General features: G+C 37.2%; 1 protein-coding gene across 1 annotated transcript in view; it reads right to left on the bottom strand.

Moving 5' to 3' along the window:
* Positions 1 to 3,264: 3,264 nt before the first annotated feature.
* LOC136881196 (eukaryotic translation initiation factor 3 subunit L) overlaps positions 3,265 to 25,528 on the bottom strand; it is a 164,566-nt gene continuing 142,302 nt past the window's right edge. Inside the window, exons 10-11 of the mRNA XM_068229311.1 lie at positions 20,775 to 20,991; positions 3,265 to 3,574 (exon numbers count right to left, since the gene is read on the bottom strand). Of these exons, the coding sequence (XP_068085412.1) occupies positions 3,440 to 3,574; positions 20,775 to 20,991 (352 nt within the window). The 3' untranslated portion in view covers positions 3,265 to 3,439. The remainder of the gene's footprint in view (positions 3,575 to 20,774; positions 20,992 to 25,528) is intronic.

Below are 25,528 nucleotides of genomic sequence, written 5' to 3'. Positions count from 1 at the left end.
CTAGTGATTATAAATGTACACCACCACCTCTCCTACCCTGCCAGCCAACATTCTGGTGGTGAAATTGTTTTGCAGCAATGGAACTTGAACCAGCTAACCACTATTTTCAGTTTCAAAATGCACCATCATTTTACAAGTAAGCAGCTTTGTTGTGATAATCCAAATACTGTATTTGGTTCAAGACCTGTTACAGGATTCTCAAAGAGGAAGCTAATGATGAAATCAATACTGTTTTGTTGATTCAGGTGCAGATCCAGATTTTATTATTACGAATTGGGTATAGCATAGAGAATGACACCGACAGTGAAAATGAACTGTTAGAAGGTACAGAATTCTTATAACAAATATAGTTCTTTAATGGTAAAAATAACTGCAAATGGGAATGTAAAGAACCTGCCAGAGAAAGAATGTTTCAGTACAACATTTTAAGAGGGAGCATGCTGGACTTACAGCCTGAAGTCAAAATCTGAGACAAGATCCTTCTAAAGTACAGATTTGGTAAAATTTACTTGGTTGGGAAATGAGAGAAGAAATAGTTCTACAAATGAATGTGAAACTGAATGCACCAAGGGCATGATTACAACAAACAACAAGTCTGTCCAACTGCAGAGACAATGACAGAACAGAAATAAAAGCTCATAGGTTATCTTAAAATGACAGTAGTATTCGAGTCATTCCATGAAGACATATTTATCTGCAAAAGACCTAACTGGCAGTCGAATATATGTGCAGCAACAATGATGGTAAAAAGTTCTGAAATTCAATTAGCCTGTCTCAGATTTGATGTTGCTAGTTCTAAGAAGGTGTATATAAATCAAGCAGCTACAAGATATCCCGGATTTTTGATGAAGTTACTTGAATTCGGCACGAAACATTATGTTACTGTGGTTGAGATGCCTATTCCATTCCAAGGACAATATAGTTTTTGTGTTTTCATGCGTAGCAAACTGGCAAAATACGGTAATGAGGCGATGTGTTTAGCAGATTTTGACAGATCCTACCTCTAATGACTATATACGAGTATACTGTCCCTAAGGAGTTTATTTATTTAGCTTATGGCTAGTACATAACTCTACATACAAATATTCAAAAATATAACAAACAATATAACACCTTAAACAATCAACCAATCTCTAAAACAGTTCATAAACTTAAATCAAAGCTGTCCAACCATTGTACAACCCCATCAGAAGCACACACAAACTCCTTTAGCTGACCGGAGTATGACCTCCTAGGACATTCAGTAACAATATGACGGATGGTCTGTTTCTTCTCACTGCAGTCGCACTCAGGGGAGGAGCGCATAACCCACATATGCAACAATGACCCACATCGTCCATGATTGGTACGGACTCTGTTGAGAAGAACCCAAGTTCTTCTGGGGAGATTAAAACCAGGTGGTGGGTGTTGGAGACTAAAGAGCGTCTGCCATTCATCTGGAGCTGAGTTGGTCAACTCCAATTGCCATTCATCAGAACCGTTGAAGTTCCTATTGATGAGTTCCCTTGCAGTCTGAATGGGTGGAGATCTTGACTTCAGACGTCCATACCTAACAACCATGTCTTCATGATGGGAAGACTTGGGTTCATTGTTATCTTCCTGAACTCGCAAATTAGGTTATTTTGTCTGCGAATCCTTGGAGGTGTTATGTGACTCAAGATTGGCAACCAGATAAGAGGACTGCGCCGCTGACAATGCGCATCGTCTGATTCAGAACAACATCAATATTCTTAACATAAGGGCTATTCAACCAAACAGAAGAACAATACTCGGCTGTAGAGTATACCAGTCCCAGTGCTGACGACCTAAGAGTGGATGCTGATGCTCCCCATGTAGAACCTGCAAGTTTCTGAATGATATTGTTCCTAGTCTTCAGTTTAGCAGCGGTATTCATTAAATGTTTCCTGAAGGATAGCGTCCGATCAAGAGTTACTCCAAGGTACTTGGGGTTAGAATTGTGTGGTAGGGTAGAGTTGTCGAGGGAAACATTCAAAGTAACGTTCGCCTGCCTGTTATTAAGGTGAAAGAGACAGGTTTCCGTTTTGCTGGTGCTAGGTATCAAACACCACTTATCAAAGTACTCGCTCAAAATGACAAGGTCTCTGTTCAGAATTGCTTCTATTTCATTCACATTGGATTGCTGAGTAACTATTGCTAGGTCATCCGCGTAAGCAAATTGGCGTGATGTAGTACGGGGTATATCGGCAATGTACATATTAAACAGCAATGGAGAGAGCACAGATCCTTGAGGGAGACTACTGTTGAGCTTTTTAACTTTACTATGTTTGTTATCCATAACTACCTGGATCAATCTATCTGATAGCATGTTATTTATGAGTTGTGACTACTCTGCATCCAACAAGTTTAAAAAACTTATACACAACTCCCTCTCTCCAAACCGTATCATAAGCGGCTGTAAGGTCTATGAACACTGCACCACTCTTCAGTTGTTTTTCAAAACCTGCTTCAATGTGGGTTGTTAAAGCAAGAACTTGGTCTTCACAACTACGGTTAGGTCTAAAACTGGCTTGTTCTGCTGGGAGCGATTGTAAAATTAGAGGGCTTATTCTATTGTAGATGAGCCGTTCCAGGAGTGATGAAACTGTTTTGTGCGAAAAAAGAAAGGAAACTTGCCCAACCAATACAACCCGTTCTATGTTTGTGCAGATCTACTGAAGGAAGTAACAGAAAAATTACTGCTGACTATTGGTTCACATCAATACAACAAGCTGTTGAACTGAAGGAGAGAGGACTAACATATATAGCAACAACCAGAAAACACAAACATGTTTCTGACAACATTTATAGGTGTACATGTTAGGGGATCAGGTTTTCATATGAGGACGTTATGTCACACAATAATTGTTGATCATACACCAACTACCAAGCTTTGGGCATCATCTAGGTTCTTAATTAGTGGGATGTTGCATCGATCGCAGCAGGGGGAATCGGCTGAGATCAGTGACGTCAGTCTCGAGAAAGATTATTGACCATCACCGGATTCTTGCTATCTTCTTTTCAATATTTTTTTATCCCTGATAACATTTAAAGTTGTTGGAGACATGCTTTACATAGTCACTCAGAAGTTATTAACATATATATACACCATGATCTGCAAGGCTATCTTTCTTAATGATGCAAGCAATCTAAAATGTGTGTGAGGAGGAAAATAAAGGTGCACTTCAGAAGGAATAGGAAGTCTTGTTTTACCATACAGGACAACCTGGAATTTAATGACTAAATAAATGCAAAATACTTTCATGGAAAATGCATAGCAAATATTAATCTCAATATAATATCACAGATAACATCCAATATAACAGATGCTCAGCAAAACAAAAACATAATATATTGTTACAATATATTTCAGCTCATTTATATCTCAATTATCAATTAAGGTCACAAAGTCACTATACCTGTATATATTGATAATCTCAACTCAGATCTTTATAAGTTGCAATTTATGATTAAGTTCTTCAAACTTGTGAATCTTGCGAATGAAGAAATCCCCATAACGATGAGCTACTTTGGTATCAGCAATGTGAATCATGTTATGATCAATGTAGAAGTCTAACTGTAATGAGAAAGGTGAAACATGAAATTATAACTTCAACACAGAATAAGCAAGAAGAAGCCCTAGACACCTTGTAGATAACAATTAGATTCATTTTCAACATACATTCAGTCCCTGGTGAGAGCTTTCACCAGTTCAAATTGCAAGCGACAACTTTCACTCAATTCCGAGAAAACATGATTTGAAATATTCGAGTGTGGTTCAGAAGACCAACATGTGACGCGTTCTCAAAATGAATTCACAACACAAGGAGGAAGCTCCTGCCTTCATAAGCTCATAATCCACGTTCAATATGATTTATACCTTTTATTAGAACTTATGGGGTACGTGAGATCAAATCTCATCTCCACTGCGATTTGATGAGTTTGTTTTGATGTTCAGTTTGTACCTTATTTGTGATTCAAGCACATTAAGGATATGTGCAGTGATATGTATTTAACAATATTGGTTGACCAATATGCATACTGTAATTCCTTTCTCTGTGGGAAATGGCATGTATTGAAAATGAGTACCTTATTGTTAAATGCTGCCTGCTGTCATTTCTTGATGGATACAGTACTTTTGCATCCATCTCTTGGCACAGACCAGAGTAAAGTGTAGCTTCCACTGAAGTCCCAGTCAACATCCATGGCTGCTGGGGTATGGGTAGTGCTGAGTAATGACATTCAGAGCACAACTAGTGCACCCGAGTGTTATGAAAGGGGCTGCTCACAGGGTCAGTCGTGCTGCAATAGTACTTTCTGACCCAGTGAGGAAAGCACTGGCAAACTACCTCACTCCTCATCTTGCCTAGTACGCCTCATTTTGGTGCTGCCATTGGTTTTTGGGGTTTCCTTATAACCGCATAGCCTTTGGTGGTGCTATTTGAGGATCCAACCAGCCTATGGGGTGTTGACCTGACAGACACAGACATTGTTAAATGTTGATTGTTCCAAAAACTACACTGGTACCCTTATAACTGGAGATTATGAGTTTGGTATCACAATGGAATACCCAACGCTACATTTGGGTAAAAGATTGTAGCCAAAGAATTAACAAAATCCTTTCCACATGTCTTCATCAATATATTTGCAGTCTGTCCTTTATAATGTGGTATATTTGGTAAGAGCTGTGTTGCAAAAACGTTGCATGTCTGTGTAATAGCAACAAACAAAAATATTACGGAGGCAAGATTCAATGTTGAGGATCATGAGCTTGTGAAGCAGAAAGCTTATTCACTGTGCTGGTATTCATTCTGGAAATGTGTCACATATTGGTCTTGTGAAGCACTCTCAAAATACATTCAAATTCCCTTGTCTGAGAAACTGATAGGAGTTACGCTTTGCAATTTGAACCGGTCAAAGTTCTTGCCACGGTTTGTACACACATTGAAAAGGGAACAAATCGATGAGGACATGCTGGCAAGGTCTCCTTGTAAAATATGTAAGAAAATGTAACATTCTTTCTTCAGAACACCAACTTACTCACAAAATGAAATACTTTAAAAAGTTACACAATATGTATTTATATTCTTACTATTCTGTTCTCTGCAGATAATTTCTTTAAAAAAAAAAGAGAAAAAAAAAGAATAGATAGGTCAAGCCATCTGAGTGCAAGAATATTCATACCTAACAATTCCACTCTCATTATGAAGTAACCAATACTTAACAAACATATTAGAGAGTAAAGAGAGAAATATTTTATTACAGAAAACCATAGCAGGGAAATAGACACTGATTCTTCAGTACATTAGCCTGCTCTTTCCGTAGTGTGTAGCAGGCAGTATGCAAGAATGAACACAGTGTTATTTGCTAATGATTTGGAGAAAGTATGAAAGAGAAATGCTAGATCAGCATGATATACTTAAAAAGGGATACAAGAATGAAAACTACTGAGAAGATAAACAGAGATTTCGAAGCTGTGGGTAAATTCACATACTTACAAAGTGAATTTTTATTTTTACAATTGACTTTATTTCCACCGACACAGGTAGGTCTTACGGTGATGATGGGATCGGAAAGGGCTAGGGGTGGAAAGGAAGCAGCCATGTCCTTAATTAAGGTACAGTCCCATTGCCTGGTGTAAAAATGGGAAACCACAGAAAACCATCTTCAGGACTGCCAACAGTGGGGTTCAAACCTACTATCTCCCAAATACTGGATACTGGCTGCACTTAAGAGATTGCAGCCATCAAGCTCGGTAAGTGAATAAATGTAAAATTCAAAGTTGGATTTTGAAATCAGCAGAAGGATACAACATGGGAGTGGTTACAGTTTCTGGAATCTCTTATGGAACAGAGTCTAAATGTTGGCTAAATAACTAATGTACAAGCCATATTTCAAACCAACGACACATGCAGCAGAAGCCTGGTCAGTGACAAAGAAAAGTGACAACCAAATACAGGCAGCAACAACTAAATTTCTCAAATATATTACATGAGAGACTGTGAGAAATAAAAGCATATGTGTCTCTTATTCTTACCCTCTGTGAAGGTGTAGTGTAGTAAGCCTCTCGATTACCTGTCTCCACGAGTTTCTATCCTGGGACGGTGAATTGCCTGTTACAGGTTCTCTCCAGTTAGGCTCTTTAGTTGATCCACTCATCTCGATGAAGCATGTCCTCTGGGCCTTTGGCCATTAACTTTCACTTCAATGATAGTCTTCTCCAGTCCACTGAGTCTTCTGATAATGAGACCGAAGTACCTGAACTGTTGCTGTTTGATAAATGTTGATAGCCAAGATATGGACATTTCAAAGGTTGCAACAAACAATATTTTAATCCCAATTACAACCTTAATGAAATTTCTGAAAAGCCTGACATTTTATTTGACGTAATCATTCCACTCTCTCACCACTCCTACACCCCCTTAGTGCTTCCCATCTTCCACCCCTCCCTCAGCCTGAACTCCTACCACCAGCCTCTGCTTTCATATAGCAATCACTGTGGCACACTCTGCTGTAACTGAAAGACACCCATTAAGCTGTGTGAGAGGGGGAGGGTAAGTCTGGTACGGTACAAGTCTTTTAATTTTTTCCTTTTCTGTAAGCAAACACTGGTTTGAATCTCTCTTTTCTTTTCCAGATATCTATTCTGGACAACATACAACTAATCCATATTGACAACCTACAAACATCTATTGGGGCAGTTTTCCACAGTTCTATTTCACAGTTGTTCCCCTCAGCCAATTTTCAAGCTCATTAAATACAATAATAATGTTAATGTTTTTACGTCTCACTATTTCTTTTGGTTTTTGGAGTGTTAAATACATCCACTCATCATAAGTCACAGTGCTATCAAGATTATGACTGGTTTCTACAGCTACAACTTGAACAATACAGTGCCACTTAACTTACACATTTTCTTCTGAATAACATTATACAACAATTGAAGGACATTTGTGTCACTCCTCAAAAAAAAAAATTTTTTTACCAGACTCATGGATTTTTTAGTGTCTTGTTTCATTTTTTAGATATTCTGAGTTTTTCAGTACTTTTTAATGATAACAATTTTAGTCTACGGCTGAGGATGACCTTAAATTAGGCTGAAACTAGTCCCATTAATATTTTAATGAGAATATAGCCCATTTTATAATGAAAATATAGTTATGTCATTGATAATTACATATTGAATAGATGACCCACCTTACCCCATTTAACTTCAAATACTTTTTAATATGGATCATTGAGAAGTTCATATCATATAAGAGAAAAAAGTTTGTATGAATTTTCTTTGTAACTCTAATAATTTCAAAGAAAAGTGTTTCTGTTTTGGCGCATACTTTTGAGTGTTGGAGTGCAATGCCCTTACTTTGAACGAATAAATGAATGAAAACCTACAACCTGTTTACCAGTCATTGACCGGGTCAGGGATGTAATGAATGAACTAGTTATAGGCTATTATTACAAAGGGGTCGCCACTCCCAAGGTGATTAATAATGACTGATAAATGGTATGAGATGAGAATGAAGAGTGTTACTGGAATGAAAGATGACGGAAAACCGGAGTAACCGGAGAAAAACCTTTCCCGCCTCCACTTTGTCCAGCACAAATCTCACATGGAGTGACCGGGATTTGAACCACGGTATCCAGCGGTGAGAGGCCGACGCGCTGCCGTCTAAGCCATGGAGGCTTTTTGAACGAATAAAATATGCCACAAAACAGCGGAAGCTGTACCATTTAATTCAAGAACTGCTATACACATTTGTGTGCGATTCAAGGCATCCACTCACCCTCTCGCTTTTTTTTTTTTTTTTTTTTCAGTCGTCGTAGCCGGCTGATACTTATATCCAAGTATTTACATCTTTCCTGCAATTCTTCTAATATTGAAATTCAGGGATGCAGATGCCTTTGATGGCTAGGAGATCAACCCTGGCAGGAGACATATACCACCACACTGGTTGCAATCTATAGAGGGTGGGAGGTCGTGGTTGAGCTTGGGGTTGTTTACGCCTCTGACGTTTTTCTGCTTCCTGTCTACAATGTTCACATTCAAATCATGGAACAGCAGCTGCAGTCAGTACTCCTGAAGGTCGCCTTAATCTGATCTTTGTAGGGCTTCAGAGGGGCACCATGGGGTCTCCTGCCTGTACCAATTTTGTTGTACAGAATTTTTCGAGGAATCTTTCATGTGCAGGACGTGCCCAATCCATGTGAGCTGGTGACCAACGATGATGTTCGCTTTGCCCTCTCTAGAAATTATGTGTTTTTGCAGGAGCTAGGTACATACAAACCATACACAAATGACTCAATTTCAATTTGAGGACAGTCGCGTGTATATCTAATTTTGAATGCCCCTGGTTGACAAACGACAAAACAGCAATCACGGCATGGAGGTTCACTGAAAGATACTGCACCAATATAACAGATCATTTTAACCCTCACTCAGTCGCAGACTTAAAATTCTCCAAGTTATGAAAAATTTTAGCGATATGTCTTGGAAACTACTAGTGTCTTCTTTAGGGAACCATTTTACACGATATCTATAAGCAGAACAAATATCCCATATACATTCCAATAATAAAACATTAATATTAATAATTTTTCCTTTGAATTTGTACTTAAGCAAGACACATATTACAAAACACTTTATTGTGTTAATATCGTTGTCAAGTTGGTTTTCTGTCCATTGGCAGATCCTTTAAGACTTTCGGAAAAACACAGAGAGTCTTTCCGAGTATGTAGAACGGCAGGTGGAGAGTGAATGTTGGCCATTATAATGTAAACTGCCCAACTCGATTGTGATTGGCAAAGATAAGGGGGCCTACCATCAAAACGAAGACTCCCAACTCAATTGTGACCGGCAGTAGGCAAGGGGGCCTGCCGTTACAATGAAAATTCCCTAAGCTGATCTTCACATGAGAAATGACATGTGGCAACTTCATTGTGTTTCTGGGGTAAACTAAGAGCTATGCAATTTAATAAAGTTTTACATGTATACTACTTCATTTAGAATTCTGTATACAATATATAGAATTTCATAGCGAAGCACAGGTACATCAGTTAGTCACTGTAAATGCTGAATAGCAGAGGGGAAAGAATGCAGCCCTGTCTCACATCAATAGTAACTGAGAAGACATCTAAGAGGGTGTTACTGATTCGTACCGCTGCCATGTTCAAAGAAGCTGCTGGAGATTAAGAATTTGCTCACGAGTTTCTCTGTGTGTAATGAACCTAGTCTACACCTCCAGTATTTGTGGAAAGAGGAAGGTGAAGACCTTTCTATTATTTAGTATCATGAGCATTACTTTGGTGGCATGGGAAATGAGAGCCATTAATGTTATTTCAGCTTATCCCAGCTATTTCTGGGGTCGCTAGAGCCGCACAGGCTCATTTTGGTGTTTGCCAGGGGATTAAGGCTGGATGCCCTCACTGACTCCATGTGATTTTTGAGATGAAAATATCAATCCAGGATCGACTGGGATTCGAACCTCAGCCTTCTTGGTGGAGAGCCAGCAGCTAAGCAACCGAACTAATCACACTTCCTCGCTGTTCTGTAATTTTCAGTCAAGAGGGGAGCCTTTAATTGAACAGTGTTATAAAGACAAAGTAACAACATTCTGCCCAGGTTCCAGATGTGCCGATCTTCTGGCATAGTCTGTAAAGAACATCAACACAGAGTTCACCCATGTTCTTCAGCATTTCAGCCGTGATTCTATCAAAGCTGGGGATTTTCTGATTGTGTAGCTTCTTCACTGCACGTTCTACTTCTCTAAGAATTAATGGTTCAAGGCCTCATTTCCTTCTGGTGTGTGTTTTGATTAATCATAAAGCAGTTGGATGCAATACTTCCACCAAACTTCGGCTAAGCCTTTCGAGTCGGTAGGCCCTAATGATATATTCTCAACTGTCCTTGATAATATGCATCCAGGCTTGAATTATTCTTGAGTCAATTATTTCACTTTATTATATAGTTTGGCACAGTGATTCTCCATTGCATGGTTCTCTAGCTCAGAGCACAGTTTTTTAATATGCTCATTTTTGTATTTTCTGCAAGCAAATTTGATGTCATCATTCACCTTTTTCAGCAGTTGTCCCTGGAATTCTAGAGTATTTTCTAACCAGTGCCAGAGTTTGTTTGGACATCCAGTTTTGGCATTTTTAACTGGGATCTTGTTTGTTGCTTCTGTGACCCATTCCTGAATTCTCTTACATGCTATGCTAAAGCTTTATTCAAGGTCAGGTGCAGCAATGTTTCAAGGCTCTTGTTGGAAGGCTAGCAGCTCAGGAGCTATCACCCAAGTTGGTTTTGTTTTGATCCCTGGTTTACTCAGTTTAGTTTTACAATAAGCCCAGACTAACAAATTAATTTATTCCTAGAAATGGAATAATGAATTTTTTCCATTTATTCCATTTCTAAGAATAAATACATTTCTCATTCAAAAGTCAATACGGAACCCAGAACGAAATTCATCACCTGTAATTTCAATGCTCACAAATGTCCAGAGTAGACTATTATCAGACCCAAATTCAGCACTTAGTTTCATTCTGATGTCATGAAAGGAGCTTCTCCACCTTTTGTCTACAAGAATGTAATCAACCTGATTCTAGTACTGTCCATTCAGAGAGGTCCATGTGAAATTATGATAGTTTTCATGGAAAAAATCAACTGATGGGTGTTATATGTATCTTTGTTTCAAAAGCAAAATAATTTATGGTTTAAATGGGAGTTATTCTTTTAATGACAACACTATGAATAAACAACACAAATATTTACTAGGTTGTTTATGAGTGCATTTTCCAAAATTACACTCGTGTGTAGCACATCTTAATGTCACCCAATCATGTTTAGAGAGCAGTGTGAGAGTCTTCTAAGATGGAAACCCTTGGAAAATATAGGGTAGCACATGAAATGAGTCGCCATTTGTTTCTTGCATAATTTATTGGTTACACAAGATATTCCACTGAGAATCTCAACAGCAGTAGCAGTAGAGCATGGAGAAACAAATGAGTTACAAAATGATGCATAATTCACAATACGGTCAATAGGAGACTAGTGTTTACAAAACTGGCCGACAAGGGAAGAACGACGATGCAGCAGTGATCAGCAGTTGTGTTACTCTTTCATGAAATGAAAAGCCTTGTTGCAACTCAGAAGTGGTTTTCAACTACAGTTTAACACACAACAGGCCCCTTGCAAGAGAAATATGTGTATGTATGTATGTTTAGTCCTCAGCCCGAAGGCTGGTTGGATCCTCAACAGTTCCACCATCAGCTGTCACAGATGGCCTAGGCATCACTGAAGAGGCGTAGGAGAAGGAATAATACTGGAACCGAAGTAACCTTGACCGAAGCCTGTTTGTTTGGCAGATAATACTGAAGCAGTATGAGTTGCTACACAGAAAAACCCTGGGAAATCATGTAGAAAGGCAGCAGTACAACTGGGAATATCCAGATGCCCTATTCAACGGATTCTTAGAAGTGACCTCCATATACCGTATAATCCTGAATACCACCTGCTACCGAATAAGACTCGCACCCTAAATTTGAGATGGCAAAATACAGAAAAAAATAAAAAAATCAAGTAACTTACATAACTATTTAATTTATATTTGAGGTATATTTGAACAATTCAAACAGCTTACAATTAAAAAAATCATCATAGAAATTGTAAATAAAATCGATTCAATACTCAGATTATTAGATTATTCACAATTCACTGTCGTCATCTGAAGTTTCACCATAGGAACTGTCGCTGGCATCTTTCCACAAATAGTCGTCCTCACTACCGTCCACTGAATATGAAATTCCACATTTCTTAAAGCTTTTGGACACTAGATTGTTGGGAATGCATGCCCATGCGGTTCTGATCCAGCTGCATATTAGTCCCACTTCAGGCCTCTTCACTCGTCCGGTTGGTGTTAACGCATGATCACCATCAGACATCCCTTTGGTGTACAACTGTTTCATTGCAGTTTTGAAAGGCCAGTTCACGCACACATCCAACGGCTGTAGAATAGAAGCGAGTTCTCTGGGAATTATCGCAAGATTGGTTTTTCCTCTCCTCATCATATCTTTTATGGCGTCAGTTGTATGTCCTCGGTACTTGTTTCGTTTTTGTAATAAAGCTCCCAGCGACGTTGCCAAACGCACTTCACCCAGTCCTCAACTAACACACTGTCCATCCAGCCGGACACGTGTTCTAACAATAACACCAGACAGCAAGTTTCCTTTCAGAAGTGTTTTTCTTTTCAAAACCACATATGGAGGGAGTTTAGTTCCATCCGCTAATACGCACAACATTACCGTGTATCGTTGCTTGTCGTTACCACCTGTTCTGATGGTTACACTTTTAGAACCCTTCGTATCCACTGTATTTTCCAACAGCATTTCAAAATAGACAGGTGTCTGGTCAGCATTCCCAATTTGCGACAGCGAATAAGAATTTTGCTTCCTCAAATGAATAATGTGACGCTGAAAGGCGTCAGGGAGACGACGTGAAATAGACGTATGTCTCCAAATGCACAATCCCTTTCTCGATAAAAGTTTTGTATCCATCCGTGGCTTGCAGTAAAACCCTGTGTTTTGAGTTCTTTTAAAATCTCTAGTGCTTTCAATTGACACATTTCACTAAAAACACCATATCATAACTCATGTTTTTCTATCACAAATTTGTGGAGTCGTTCTTCAATTTCCGGAAACACTGCACTCCGCCCGCGGAACGCTCTGCAATCGCCGTTACTTTTTAGAAGTTTTTCCTTCTTCTTCTGCCAATCACAAATACACGATTCATCAATATTGTACTTTCTGCCAATGGCATGGTTTCTGTATATTTCAGCTTCGCTTACAACTTAAAGTTTCTCACGCAAAGTAAATGACCGCAGATGCCGTTTTGAATCCATCGCTTACTATCGAGACAGCACTTTCACGGGACAGATACAGAACTCGAATGTGAGCGAGGTAGACTTCTGTAACCAACAGTCTCGACTCTCGCAAAATACGATATCCCGAGAGATCAGCTACTCGCGCACCCAGCATGCCAGCAACACTTGTGAAACAAATGACGATCGAGCATCCGCAGCAGCGGCTTTCATATTTCCCATATATTTACCCATATTCTTTGATTTACCATATTTCATTACCTTACATTTCACGTTTACATACCACTGTAACCGTATTGAGAAAAAAATCAATCTTGTTTTCTAGAACACAACTAAAAGACAATAAGACCTGAATGCCCGTTTACATGTGGTATATTTGAGTACGGTAACTGTATTCAAATCTATTTCAGTACTCCATGTAAACGTAGTAAATATTTATGAGAATGAATGGCTTGAATATGACCTGCGCCCAAGATTTAGAACCAATATTTTGGGAAAAAAAGTGCGGGTGGTATTCGGGATTATACAGTATATGTCTCAAATACTATTACAATATTTTTAAGTCCACCTGTTCAATACAATACAATATAATCCACTATTTCATATGGTTAAAATTTTATACATAATACATAAAAGTCAATGGTACATGTTTCACCCTCCTTTACGGGCATCATCAGCCTATATCAATCTTAAAAATAATACATATGGAGTCTTTCTAATCTTATAAATTACAGGGTAAAATGTTGAACAATGATTTCGTAAAATATTATACAATAACATCTAAAACAATGATAATGCACCAAAGTGTGTTAAAAAAAAAAAAAGTAAATTAACAGTTTTTGAAGATTAAAACATGGTTAAACATGAATATTTGAGAGTTTAAAACTAAAATGGATCCTTTTGTTATATATCATTAAGACTGTGATGGCCTTCAGTGTAAACACAATAATCAAAGGGGGATGTTTCTTCAATTCCCATAGTATGAATCCAAGATGGTAAAATCACTGTTATTTAAAACAGAAGTGTGAACGTAATAAACATGTTATAATGTATATGGTTGATATATCTGAAAGTAGAAAAGAAAATGGAACTTCTTGTGGAGGCGTTGCTAATGATAAAATGTATGTCAAAGCTAGCGGATGTCAGTAATTATGTTGGTGTGGTAGTCAATTGGATCCAAAAGATGGTCAAGTTAGTGTTATAACCCCGTTGAAACATTTGTTGGAAGAAATGATAGAGTTTTTTCTGAAACAAAATGTTAAAGAAAGTTGGTTAAATAATACTGTACGGTATACCCGTACAAAATGACCTCTGCACTGAAGCTTGCTGATGAACACAAGCAGTAGAGACTACTTTTTACTCGCTGGGTGGAGGATAGGTAACAAACTCTCATCAACGTTTGGTTTTCTGACGAGGGACATTTTCATCTGGATGGTGAGGTTAAAAAACAAATGTACACTTTTGGGCTCCTGAAAATTCACAAGTGCTTCATGAACGACAACATCATGCTCCGAGGATTACAGTGTGGGCCACGATTTCCAGTCATAGACTTAATGCACTCTTTTTCTTTGAAGAAACTGGTTTGAAGGAAGTTATAAATCGAAATGGTGGCCATTGTGAGCATATGAATTAGAATAATTCTCCACAATGTGTTTTTCTTTGTGGTATATGTTTCTTTGAGTTTGTATTGTTTTTATTCAACAACAGACTCATTTGTACACCACCCTGTAGTTTATTTCAACAGTAGTACTACCATATAGTGACATATAACCCTAACTACACACACTAATGGCATGCATTTCACGTCTTGTCAAAGACTACTGTAGATTATGCTCACAGAAGGCCTGAAACAATTTCCCCTGCTGTAGCCTATGTTTTCACTTGGACCAAAACATGTTAAATTAATAAATGAAGAAAGAATGCTAAAACATGCCAAAAAATTGCAAATGAAAGGAAGGAGAAACCAAGGAAGAGCCAGATTATGATGGATAATTAGGGGAAAGACAGAGCAGATGGGGAGGAAATTCACTTGCCCTAACCTTACTGCACCTGGATAAAGCATTTATGATAGCTATCAAAAGTTTATTAAATTCATAAATTATTTTTTTAATTTATTGTCCGTAACAGAACACAGCTCCAATTATAACATACTTTCAAATTACAATAAAGTTTATTTAAAGATAAAAATTTCATTGTTCCGTATTGAAAAGTATCACAGTTAAATTGAAATAATAAATATGGTAGTTCAACCTATTCAATACAAGTAAATAAGAGATGTAGAGATTACATTCTTATTTAATTAAAAGTGGAAATGGTACCAGTTTCGACCCCAGCCTGTGTCATCGATCAGCCAATTATAACGTTAAAAATTGAATAATTGAAAAAGAGGTTCAACCTATTCAATACATAAGAGAAAGAAATGTAGTGATTACATTCTTATTTAATAGTAATTAGAAATGGGACCGGTTTCGACCCTAATCCAGGTATTCGTCAGCCGTTCAAAACATAAAAAACATGAAAAACAATGCATATGAAAAAGAAAAAGATTAAGTGAACTCTGGATCGGTATAAGATGAAATATAAATTGATGATGGGGGTAGAAATTGTGAGTCACTTAAAAGAAAACAGTACGTAATATTATGAATGGTAGTATGGCACACGCAATGATAGGTAAAGTCTCACAATGTTTATGAATAGTGGAGAACGGTCAAATGGGTAGGTTACAAGTGGTTCTACCACTATGAATACTCCCCTTTCTACCATTCCCATCTTGCCTCTACGATAAACACTCCAGTTCAGTGAGAAAACTTCCGCATCCATAATATAACTTCTCAGCCATGATTCAACTCCTATTACAATAACTGCTAAATATATATCAAATTACTTAATACATTTCCTTTCTTGACAATACTTCTACAATACCAATATAATGGTCCGTTATTGGACATCATAAATTTTCCAGCTAACTCATTCTTGGTTGCCTGCGTTTAGCAACATATTTATTTCACTTGTAGCTCTCTATACCCCCATTACTGCTCCCCAGTCTACTCCATTTCCCTGTATGTACCTTCCTACAATTCTTCTAAACAAATTCCCAACTTATACATATCATTACGGCTCAGGTGAAGGCCATCAGAGCGTAGATCCCTACCTCTTACTCATACAGTATGATCTACGTGAATCTCTCCCAATTATCTACATATACACTTTGTACCAGTTCACATAGTGTGCAAGATTATTACTGTAATAAAGAAAACAGTTTTTGTACTACTCAGTAAAATAAAGAAGACAACTGTTGGAACAGCCTACACCAGGCTTGTCACTCTCATGTCTTGCTGGAAACCAGAAAGAACCCTTGTTTATTGTGTTCTAGTGATGCCAGAATGAAACCTTGTTTCGTGTGTTCTGGCAAAGGTCAGAGTGTGGGAAATATTCCATCCTCATGTAAGAAGATGCGAAGACTGCACATTAAAATTCTACATGTGATTGGTCAATTGGTTCCCTTGTTTTGGAAGAGTGCCGCGTCCAAACTGGGGGGTTGACTTCATATTCTAAGATGCAAAGCTAGCATCAGGATTCTGATCTTTGTTCTCAGAGCGGATGTGGTTTGTTTGAACTGTTGCTCTGAGATGGGGAGTTCCAGCCTGATGGGGATAAAGTAAATTTGAACTAGTTTCTTTAGCAGGAATTGTCAGGGGCAGTCTCGCATCTTTGATTATGTAATGTAGTCGGAAAAGCGTTTTATAGCCCTGTGACATTTTTATTTGGGAGCAGGTGACTTTACCATGTTAATCATACTATAAAAGTAATGACATTGTATTTTTCTTTGTTGCCTGTCTTGGTAGAATGGGGCTAGCCCACTGAACTAAAGGAATCTTCAATTCCGATGTAGGTTTTTAGTTTCGGGGTCATGTACTTACACGTTTATTCTACAAGGAGGTGTTTCACACACCTAAGGCTATATTCATTATGCAATTGACCACCTATTTGAAGATCTTCCCTCCTAGCCTTACTATCAAGCATACAACAACTAGCTGATAAACCAGATTTCAACACCAAGTTCGCGCAGCCAAAATAATATATATATATACACTAGTGGAACTAATTTCATGAAGCCCCATAATATTGAGATTTTAATGTAGCACAAGAACAAATTAAATAATTGGCTACCAGATTTTAGGATAGTAAATTTAAAACCCGAGAAGAGTGTTCTGAAGCAACACAATTACGACAGACTTATAGTTCCCATTCAAGAGATAGAGATGTCAGTGAAATGAAATAGATGTTTTGTTAGATTTTAAGACTGTATTACATAGCAACAACTCAAAGAAAATTATTTTTAACAATTGAGGAGTTGGATGCAATAACAGCGTAAGTAGACTTACGTTATTTTGACAAACAGAAGCTTGAAGTTTATAAATGTTCTGAGTTAAAAGTAATATTAAGAATCAACATGAATTTCATTTAGGGACATTTAAAAGAGCCAGGAAATGTATTTCCCAAAGAATTTTATTGATCTGTTAGCTAATAAGAAAGACAGAGTTATTTAAAGTTTCATTTTATACGCTGTTATTGCATGAAGAGCAGGAATATTATATTTTGCCATACACCGGTATTGATCAGGGAGTTAGGAAAGCATGATCGACCACTATAGAGGAACAGAACTGGCAGTTTATCCCACCTCAGTTCTCCAAAATGTCTAAACTTACCAAAATTAAGAACAGATTCCTAAAAAAAAAATTAACTAACAAATGTAAAACCATTAAGTTTATTCTTTATTTAATATTCACCTTTTTCGTTCTTTTGCGTGAAGGGTCGAGAGGATTTTGTTACAGCACTCTCTCCAACTATGGTATTAGGCTACGGTAATTGCCCCCCCCCCAACAAATAGTTGAAATGTTATAAAATTAGTAACATTCCTTTCTGAACAACTTTTATTCCTATATTCAGTTACAAAATGATTCTCTAAACCTAAAAGAAAAGAAAAGGAATAAAAACAGATCACAAAGTATATAATTGGTATTTAGACATTGTGAGTCTTACTTGTTTGAAATACTCAAATGCATCATTGATCAAAATCAGGATGATTCATCTTCACATGCTGCATTAGCAGACTCTAGGGAATCATTACACACAGACATGACTTTCACATACCCCTCAATATTCAGTTTTTAAGTATTTCATCAGTGAAATAACATCAACCCTTTTGTCTGCTTTTACACTACACTTTCTTACATCATGTAGCCTCAAATCATTAAAACTGAGAAAGCTATCATTCCTCTTTAAGAAGATAAATGGCACACAGGAGTGTAGGCCTATGACTCTGATACAACACCATTTTGGTAATAAAGTCACACAAACTTCTGTATCATGAAATTGTTGCTTTAAGCAGAGGGCATTCTTAGAAACATAGGTCAAAGTGCTGATACCCAGTCTTTTATTAAATGTGACGCCACAAAACCATCTCTTCCACTCGGTGACATCTTCTCCAGCCAGAGAACTGGCGGCAACTGAACGTGTCACTCGTGAAGCATGCATCATGCAATAACAGTGTAGCGCATGGTACCAGTTTTAGTGAGCTCCTGACCTCTAGCGGCATCCTAGCGAACTAAGACCTGGACTGGGTTGTAGTCAAGGGACCAGGAAATCTGAAAACAGTATTCATGCAATAACAGCGTAAGTAGACTTACGCTGTTATTGCATCTAGCTCCTCAATTGTGATTGTACTCTTTTAATTATCAGTGTAACAAATTAAAAACAAATTGGCCACTAGATTTTAAGACAGCAGATTTATAAAAGTTAGAAAAGAGTGTTTTAATTCAACAGATAGTGTTAAACTAGTGAAATGAAACATGGACGTTTATCAGATTTTAAGACATAATTTATGATAAACTGAAAGAAGTAGTTTTTAATGATTATGTGTGCTATTTTAATTGTTAATGTAAACAACTGCGATGATCCATGGGTCGAAACCAGTATTGTAATTTAGACTTTAATAAATTAATTTTACAACAAAATAGTATTGATTAGGTGGGGACATCAGAAAAACTCTAACTGTGAGACCTTTAAAACTGTCGGTGTTTACTTGGCGCACAGAACATCACCCGGGTTCTGAGGGCAGGACCACGAACGTAAGTGCCTGTCTGCACTTCCACAGAGAAATTACTCTGATTAAGAATTTTGTATGTCATGAATGTGTGTATTTTAACAGTAGATCTAATTTCCAGAGTGAATAGTGCTTGTTGTCTGTGGGCTATCTCCTTTTAAAATCTATTTCCAAGGTTAAGTTGTTAATGTTTAATAAATGCTATTTTAAGGAACACGATTGCTCGAGTTCAAGAATTTAAGGGTCACCAGTTTACGATCCCAGCAGGGTTGTCCAGCATTCTTTCACATAATGTTTTCCTCGTGTTTGTATTGCCTTTAGTTGTCCTTGTTAAGCACATTTTGTGTTTATCTTTCCCTTGTGTGTTTATTAATTATATTTTAGGGGTACAGACTTCATAGTTTTATTTAAATCCTTGATCACCTTCCAGCCAATATCCCTCCTACACAGTATCCTACTGATAATCTCTGCTCCCTTAAATTTCTACTACACTGTCATAACCAGATTCCACACATCCTCAACTATGTTAGTATCTATTCCTGACCGAGATCGATAGTTGCAGTCGCTTAAGTGCGGCCAGTATCCAGTGATCAGGAGATAGTGAGTTCGAACCTCACCAGGCAAATGCTGGGGCTCTATCTAAATTAAGGCCACGGCCATTTCCTTTCCACAACCAAACCCTTTCCTATCCCATCATCGCCATAAGACCTATCTGTGTAGGTACTAAGTAAAGCAACTTGTAAAAAAAAAAAAAAAAAACCTATTCCTGTTTGCTTTACATTGTTGATATCAATGAGGAAACCTAGCACCTTCTCCTTTCCCTTCTACCTTACTCAACATGTTCATTAAACTAATTCCTGGATAACACACTATTCTGGTTCTCCTTCCACCACACACTTTCCCCACGTGCCTAACAATGGAGTTGCCCATGACGGCCATGACCAGAGCATAAACTCCACCCACCTCATTGAATACCCTTTTCTCCAGGTCTCCCTCAACTTCCCTGATTCCTGCAGAGCCTACTTCCTCCTTCCTTCCCTCCCTCTAACAATCCTGTTCCACCTCTCTATCTTCCTATCCTCTACTCTACTCCATGTTTTCATTTCCAACTGTTCCCTTTCCGCTTGCCTTGCCCCTCCTATGCGACACTTCCCTGCTCTCCACTTTTCTCCGTTTTTCTACCTGCAGAGACTCACACTGATACCTCTCCTGAATTCACTCCCTGATGAGAACCCTTAGCCCTCATTTTGCTTCCCCTTAAAATATTAGCCCACCTGTCTTCCACAATTTCTCCCCCTCCAGCCCCTCCCTCTTGCCTACCCATCGTTTCCTGTAAATTGACCGAGGGAAACCTAACTTCATTCCTGTCCTCCATTAAAAGCCTAATTATCTCCCTGAAACTTGCCATTTCTTCCCTCATACTCCTCAATGCCCACTCACAATCACAGTCCCCACCTGCCTCCCTCAGCCAACTTCGCGGAAATATGTAATATCAACAGAAATAAGTTAGTGTATTCTATGACTAAAAATATATATCAGAGGAAAGAAATACTGTACACTACACAAGGATTTCACAGCAATAAAGAAGCAAAATACTAAGCGATCAAATAAGTACACTAAAATTCTACTTATGTATGTCCTAACTATAAAATAATAGGATTAAACTTTTGTCCTGGTATAAGAGTAATATGAAGTAATATGAAATAATTTGTGATACCTGGTATCTTTTCAGTTTTGACTCATTCAAAGGGTTTAGGAAATGTTTTAGATCTTACTGTAGAAAGATGAATTAAACTTACTTCTGATCCTGACTGAAATGTGCCACCCAGTCCCGAGGTTCCTTTAGTCCATACTACATTTTTCATCTTGTGCTTGAAGCAGAGCAAGTCAATTACAAGTTCCTTTAAGGCTTTGATTGGATTCCATTTCTTAATTCCATCTCCTGCTTGTAACTGACTATGATACATGAATGTGGCTAACTTTGGTAATGGCAGTGTGGTGTAAAGTTTCAGAAAACTGCAAAGAAGGAAATATATTAAAGTTTTACCAACTGAAATTTTCCAGTTAAAGTAATTCATTTGTTACAGTGGAAACAATTTCTTTTCAGTTTCGACTCAGTTAATTTATAACTGTTCGGTTCTTCAGTCTGTCAAAACTAGTTTGTGAATAAATGATTTAGAACATACCTGAAAAAGAAAACATATACTATAATAATAGATTATACTTGAAAAAGAAACAACTTAATTTAAACAGAATGATATGTTTCATTTTGAAAGATCCTTATCAGATCTATCAAATCACACACTTTATTTTACATTTTATATTATTTTAAAATTCATACAACTTAATCATAAATGGTTTTAGACTTCTCAATAATATTAATGAATTCATTAGTTAACTAAATTAAAAAATAATATAAACATTTAAAAATAAAATAAAAAGTGAAATCTAGTAATGTAATTGGAAAATTTTGTTCTTATGATATCTTAACCAGATCTAACTTAATTTTAAGGACGCAAGATTTATTGACATTCCTTCTATTCTAATGTGTTAACCAATTTTATTCTTTGCTAAGTACCTTTTTACATCAAGTGGTACGTCCTTTTTGGGACTGTACGATCCAACACATTTGGATCCCTAGCTAATAATGGCATCTGATGTTCAATAAGTGCATGTCATCTATTCTTTTTAGCTAGCTATTTATTTCTTATCTAACTTTTTGGACTTATTGTACTGTCTTCTTACAGCCCTCAGAGACAAAACGTGTACTGTTAATAAATACATAGATGTATTCTGTTTAAGAGTAGTGACCAGTATTGACAATGTAGACTCCTACTCTATTGTTTTTAACACAAGGAACTAGTCAGAGATTAGAAATTTATTCACTGTTGAGTTCTGCAGTGCCGAGTAGTAAATACTGCCTGCCTATGGACAAGGAACATAATCGTGAGAAGTTCAGCAACATGGTCAATTTTTTGTGACGTGACACCCTAGTTATGGATAAAGTTATGAAATCAATGAATATGAAAACCTTCAGCAACTGGACAGCAGGGTTAGGAGTGGTAAACCTACCCCTCCCCCCATAAAAAGCAGAAAAAGAGACTAAAATTTCACAAAAGACTAAGATGTCAGAAAAAGAGACTAAAAAGAGACTAAGTTGCCAAAATTAATAATACAGTTAAAAGTTTGATGTTCACATCTCTTTGCATCACACATTGTGATAAATTATATATATATTTAGTAATACCCAAAAAAACAAGAGGCCAGAGGAGACCAGAAAAAAATGAATATGTAAATACAAAGTAAACACATGTAAATTACCAAATAATGAAAGTGTAATAGTAAATTCTTGATGTTCTAGGCTAAGTTTCATTTATTTCTGGACCTGGATGGAATATGGCCTGTTCATTTATTAAATAAATATGATTATATTACAGTTTTTTTATTTATTGAAATACTTATGCCCGAGGAACAGAAGTATAACTATTTTTTTCAACTTTCACATAAAAAGTTATGTCAAGAAATAAATTTGGTCACATTAAATGAAAGAAGACAGTAAAACAGGGAAATACAATTATTATTCCCATGTGATAGAGACAATGCAGCCTCAAGGCTACCAATTCCTTATATTGTTTTTGACCTGCTACATTAGTTTTCCCTTTAGATTTATCCAAATAACAATCAATTCTTCCTTTGAAAGCTGGTCCCATCTCCATCTGCAACATATGTCATTCATCAATGAGCACATCCTTTTTTTTTTCATGGACAGGCAGTTCTCTGGAGACAAACTATATCTCGACAGCTTTGTCAGTTTTTCACAAGAGAGGGGTTTAAACATCTCAGACATTTAATCAAATCACAATCTTTCATTGCTTTTTCAACCAAATATTTGCATCCAAAAACATAATGCTCTTTGCCACTGTTCAAGAAAACAAGAACAACTTTTTCAGGCGAGAAAGTTCATTTTTAATTTTCTGTGAAGCAACAATATGTTTCAGGAGAAACATATTTTTTGAATCAAGTAATAGATTTAAAACAAAGTTACCAACAGATCTTGTACTTGAGGGTGCAGGATATCATTGGAATATTTCAGTGAAGCATGTAGAAAGTTCTGCAGGAGATATAATAATGATATTGTTTTTACGTCCCACTAACTACTTTTGATGGTTTTCAGAGACAGCGAGGTGCCGGAATTTGGCCTGCAGGAGTTCTTTTACATGCCAGTAAATCTACCAACAGGAGGCTGATATATTTTGAGCACATTCAAATATCACTGGACTGAGCCAGGATCGAACCTGCCAAGTTGAGGTCAAAAGGCCAGCACCTCAACCATCTGAGCCACCCAGCCCGGCTGCAGAAGATATAGTGAAGTACAATAATACTGTGCTTTGATTGCTGAAGAACGTAAAAGTTTGGCCATCGTTTTTATATGAAGCAGACTGTGACACAGTCTGATTCTTCACTGATGGCAAGAATTTAAGAAGCTAATATTATCCTTCCCACAATTCAAACAATCTCTCAGCAGTGGGACGAAATGTAAACCATCTACATGGAGAATGTTTCAAGAATTTCTTTTTGAGGTAACTTGAGAACTTATTGAATACTTTCACATTCCTCCAGCACAGCTATTCACCCATCAAAATAGTGGTAAACAGCAATAATAGCTAATTCAGATGCATCTTCACCAAAAGTCTCTTTTGTTATACATCGTAAATGATGTGAACGGGACTAGTCTCGATATCAACTAACCTGCAAGATCTCATTAATTGAATCATCTCTGAAAAGTCTGAACTTTCTTATTCACATTTGGTCCATCTGAGATAATCATCAAAAGTTTGTAGCTCCCTCTGTGGATCAGTGATAGTGTGTTGCGCCTCTGGATCCCAAGATAGCGGGTTCAAACCTGGCAGAGGTAGTTGGATTTTTGAAGGGCAGAAAAAGTCCATTCAACACTATGTCATACAGTATTGGCATGTAAAAGATCTGATGACACATTTGGTGTTTACCTGATAAAATTCATAAAAAAACTGCGCAATAGTGCCACCCAAGAGAGATTTGGTTTACTGTAATGATATATGGAGCAGCATCACTGAGAAATAATATATTGTCATACCATACCCCTTTTGGTCACAAGTTCAAGAGTCACTGAAAAACTTCACTATAGTGGAATGATTTATTTGGTCAAGTATTTGTACATTAAGAAGAAATGATCTATCTGCTTTCATAGCACTAATTATAGCACTACAGATGCACTCTTCTGATGTATCTGTAGTTTCATCAACAGAAATCCATCATACATTTTCGTGCTTTAATTAATCCCAAATATTACATCTTGAAAACACTGTGAATGATAGTTTTTGCACAATGCAGATTCATCCGGCACCCTTCTGTTTTTTTTTTTTAATTTCCAAAGCTGCCCATTATTTCTTTCGCACAATGGAATGTCCGAACTCATCAATGTTTTATATAATGCCATCATTCCCCTAATTAAAAACTTTTATTCTGATAAAATTGCTAATCAACACCGAAAACATGTGCTCTGCCACACCCCCTCCCTCTCCTTCTACCCCTATTCTCCCTTCCCACACTCCAAGTAATAGCTTGCCACAAGCAAGAGATAGCATGCAGTAAACCACCAACAAGGCTGGAGGAAGCAAGCCCATGAGGACTCGAGGGAGTACGTCTCAAAGCTAGTATTCCTTTCATTCGTGTTCACATTTGACAGGGCATTTATCCAATACTATTTTTCTTTTTCTTTTTTCAGACATCATACATCTACCATATTTCATGCAATAGACACAACTTCTTATTATTCTCCAGTTCACATCTACACAAGCTATAGAGAACGAATCAGAAAAATCTGAGATGTTCCCTTCAAGTTAAAACTACTCAAAAAGCAACAACTAGCAAGCGGGCCATTACACATCACTGAACAACTAGACCTAAGATAGAATAATTGTGCTTCTCATGTGTTTGACTGGTGCAGACAGTTTTAGTGATCTATTTTACTACTGATTCAGAACAACAGAAGAATTAGATTGTGAATTTACTATAGTATTTTAAGACAAGAAGAGTGACATTTTAACAGCAGTGAATAGCTATTTTAGTTTTTAGTAATATGATGTGTCAGCTGAACATGATCGATATAGACCATAAATACATATATTTATTTTTATACACAGTACTGATTAGGTGGAAACATCTAATCTTTGTATTTGTGAACTGTGGAGTCATCAGTACAGGAAAATGAAACTAATATCATATGAGAACACAGCAGTAACTGGAAAGACATGCAGTAAATTGGAGATGACATTGAAGTAACATACAGTGAATCTGATCCCAATTATAACCCACAGTTAGATAATTCGTTGGATTCAGATGAATCAGGAGGAAAGAGAAGATCTAATCCTGAATCAACATACTCTGATGAGGTCAGTAACAATTCAAACCAATCTGTTTCAAGTGCTAGGCATCCAAATGTTCCTAAGAAAAACAACCTATGAGGAAAAAATAAAACACAAATGGTCAACACTTCCATCCAGAAACCATAATA

This window comes from Anabrus simplex, chromosome 1 (assembly GCF_040414725.1).
Source record: "Anabrus simplex isolate iqAnaSimp1 chromosome 1, ASM4041472v1, whole genome shotgun sequence".
NCBI classification, from domain to species: Eukaryota; Metazoa; Arthropoda; class Insecta; order Orthoptera; family Tettigoniidae; genus Anabrus; species Anabrus simplex.
The sequence above is the reverse complement of the archived record's forward strand: the minus strand, read 5'-3'. Positions and strand labels throughout refer to the sequence as shown.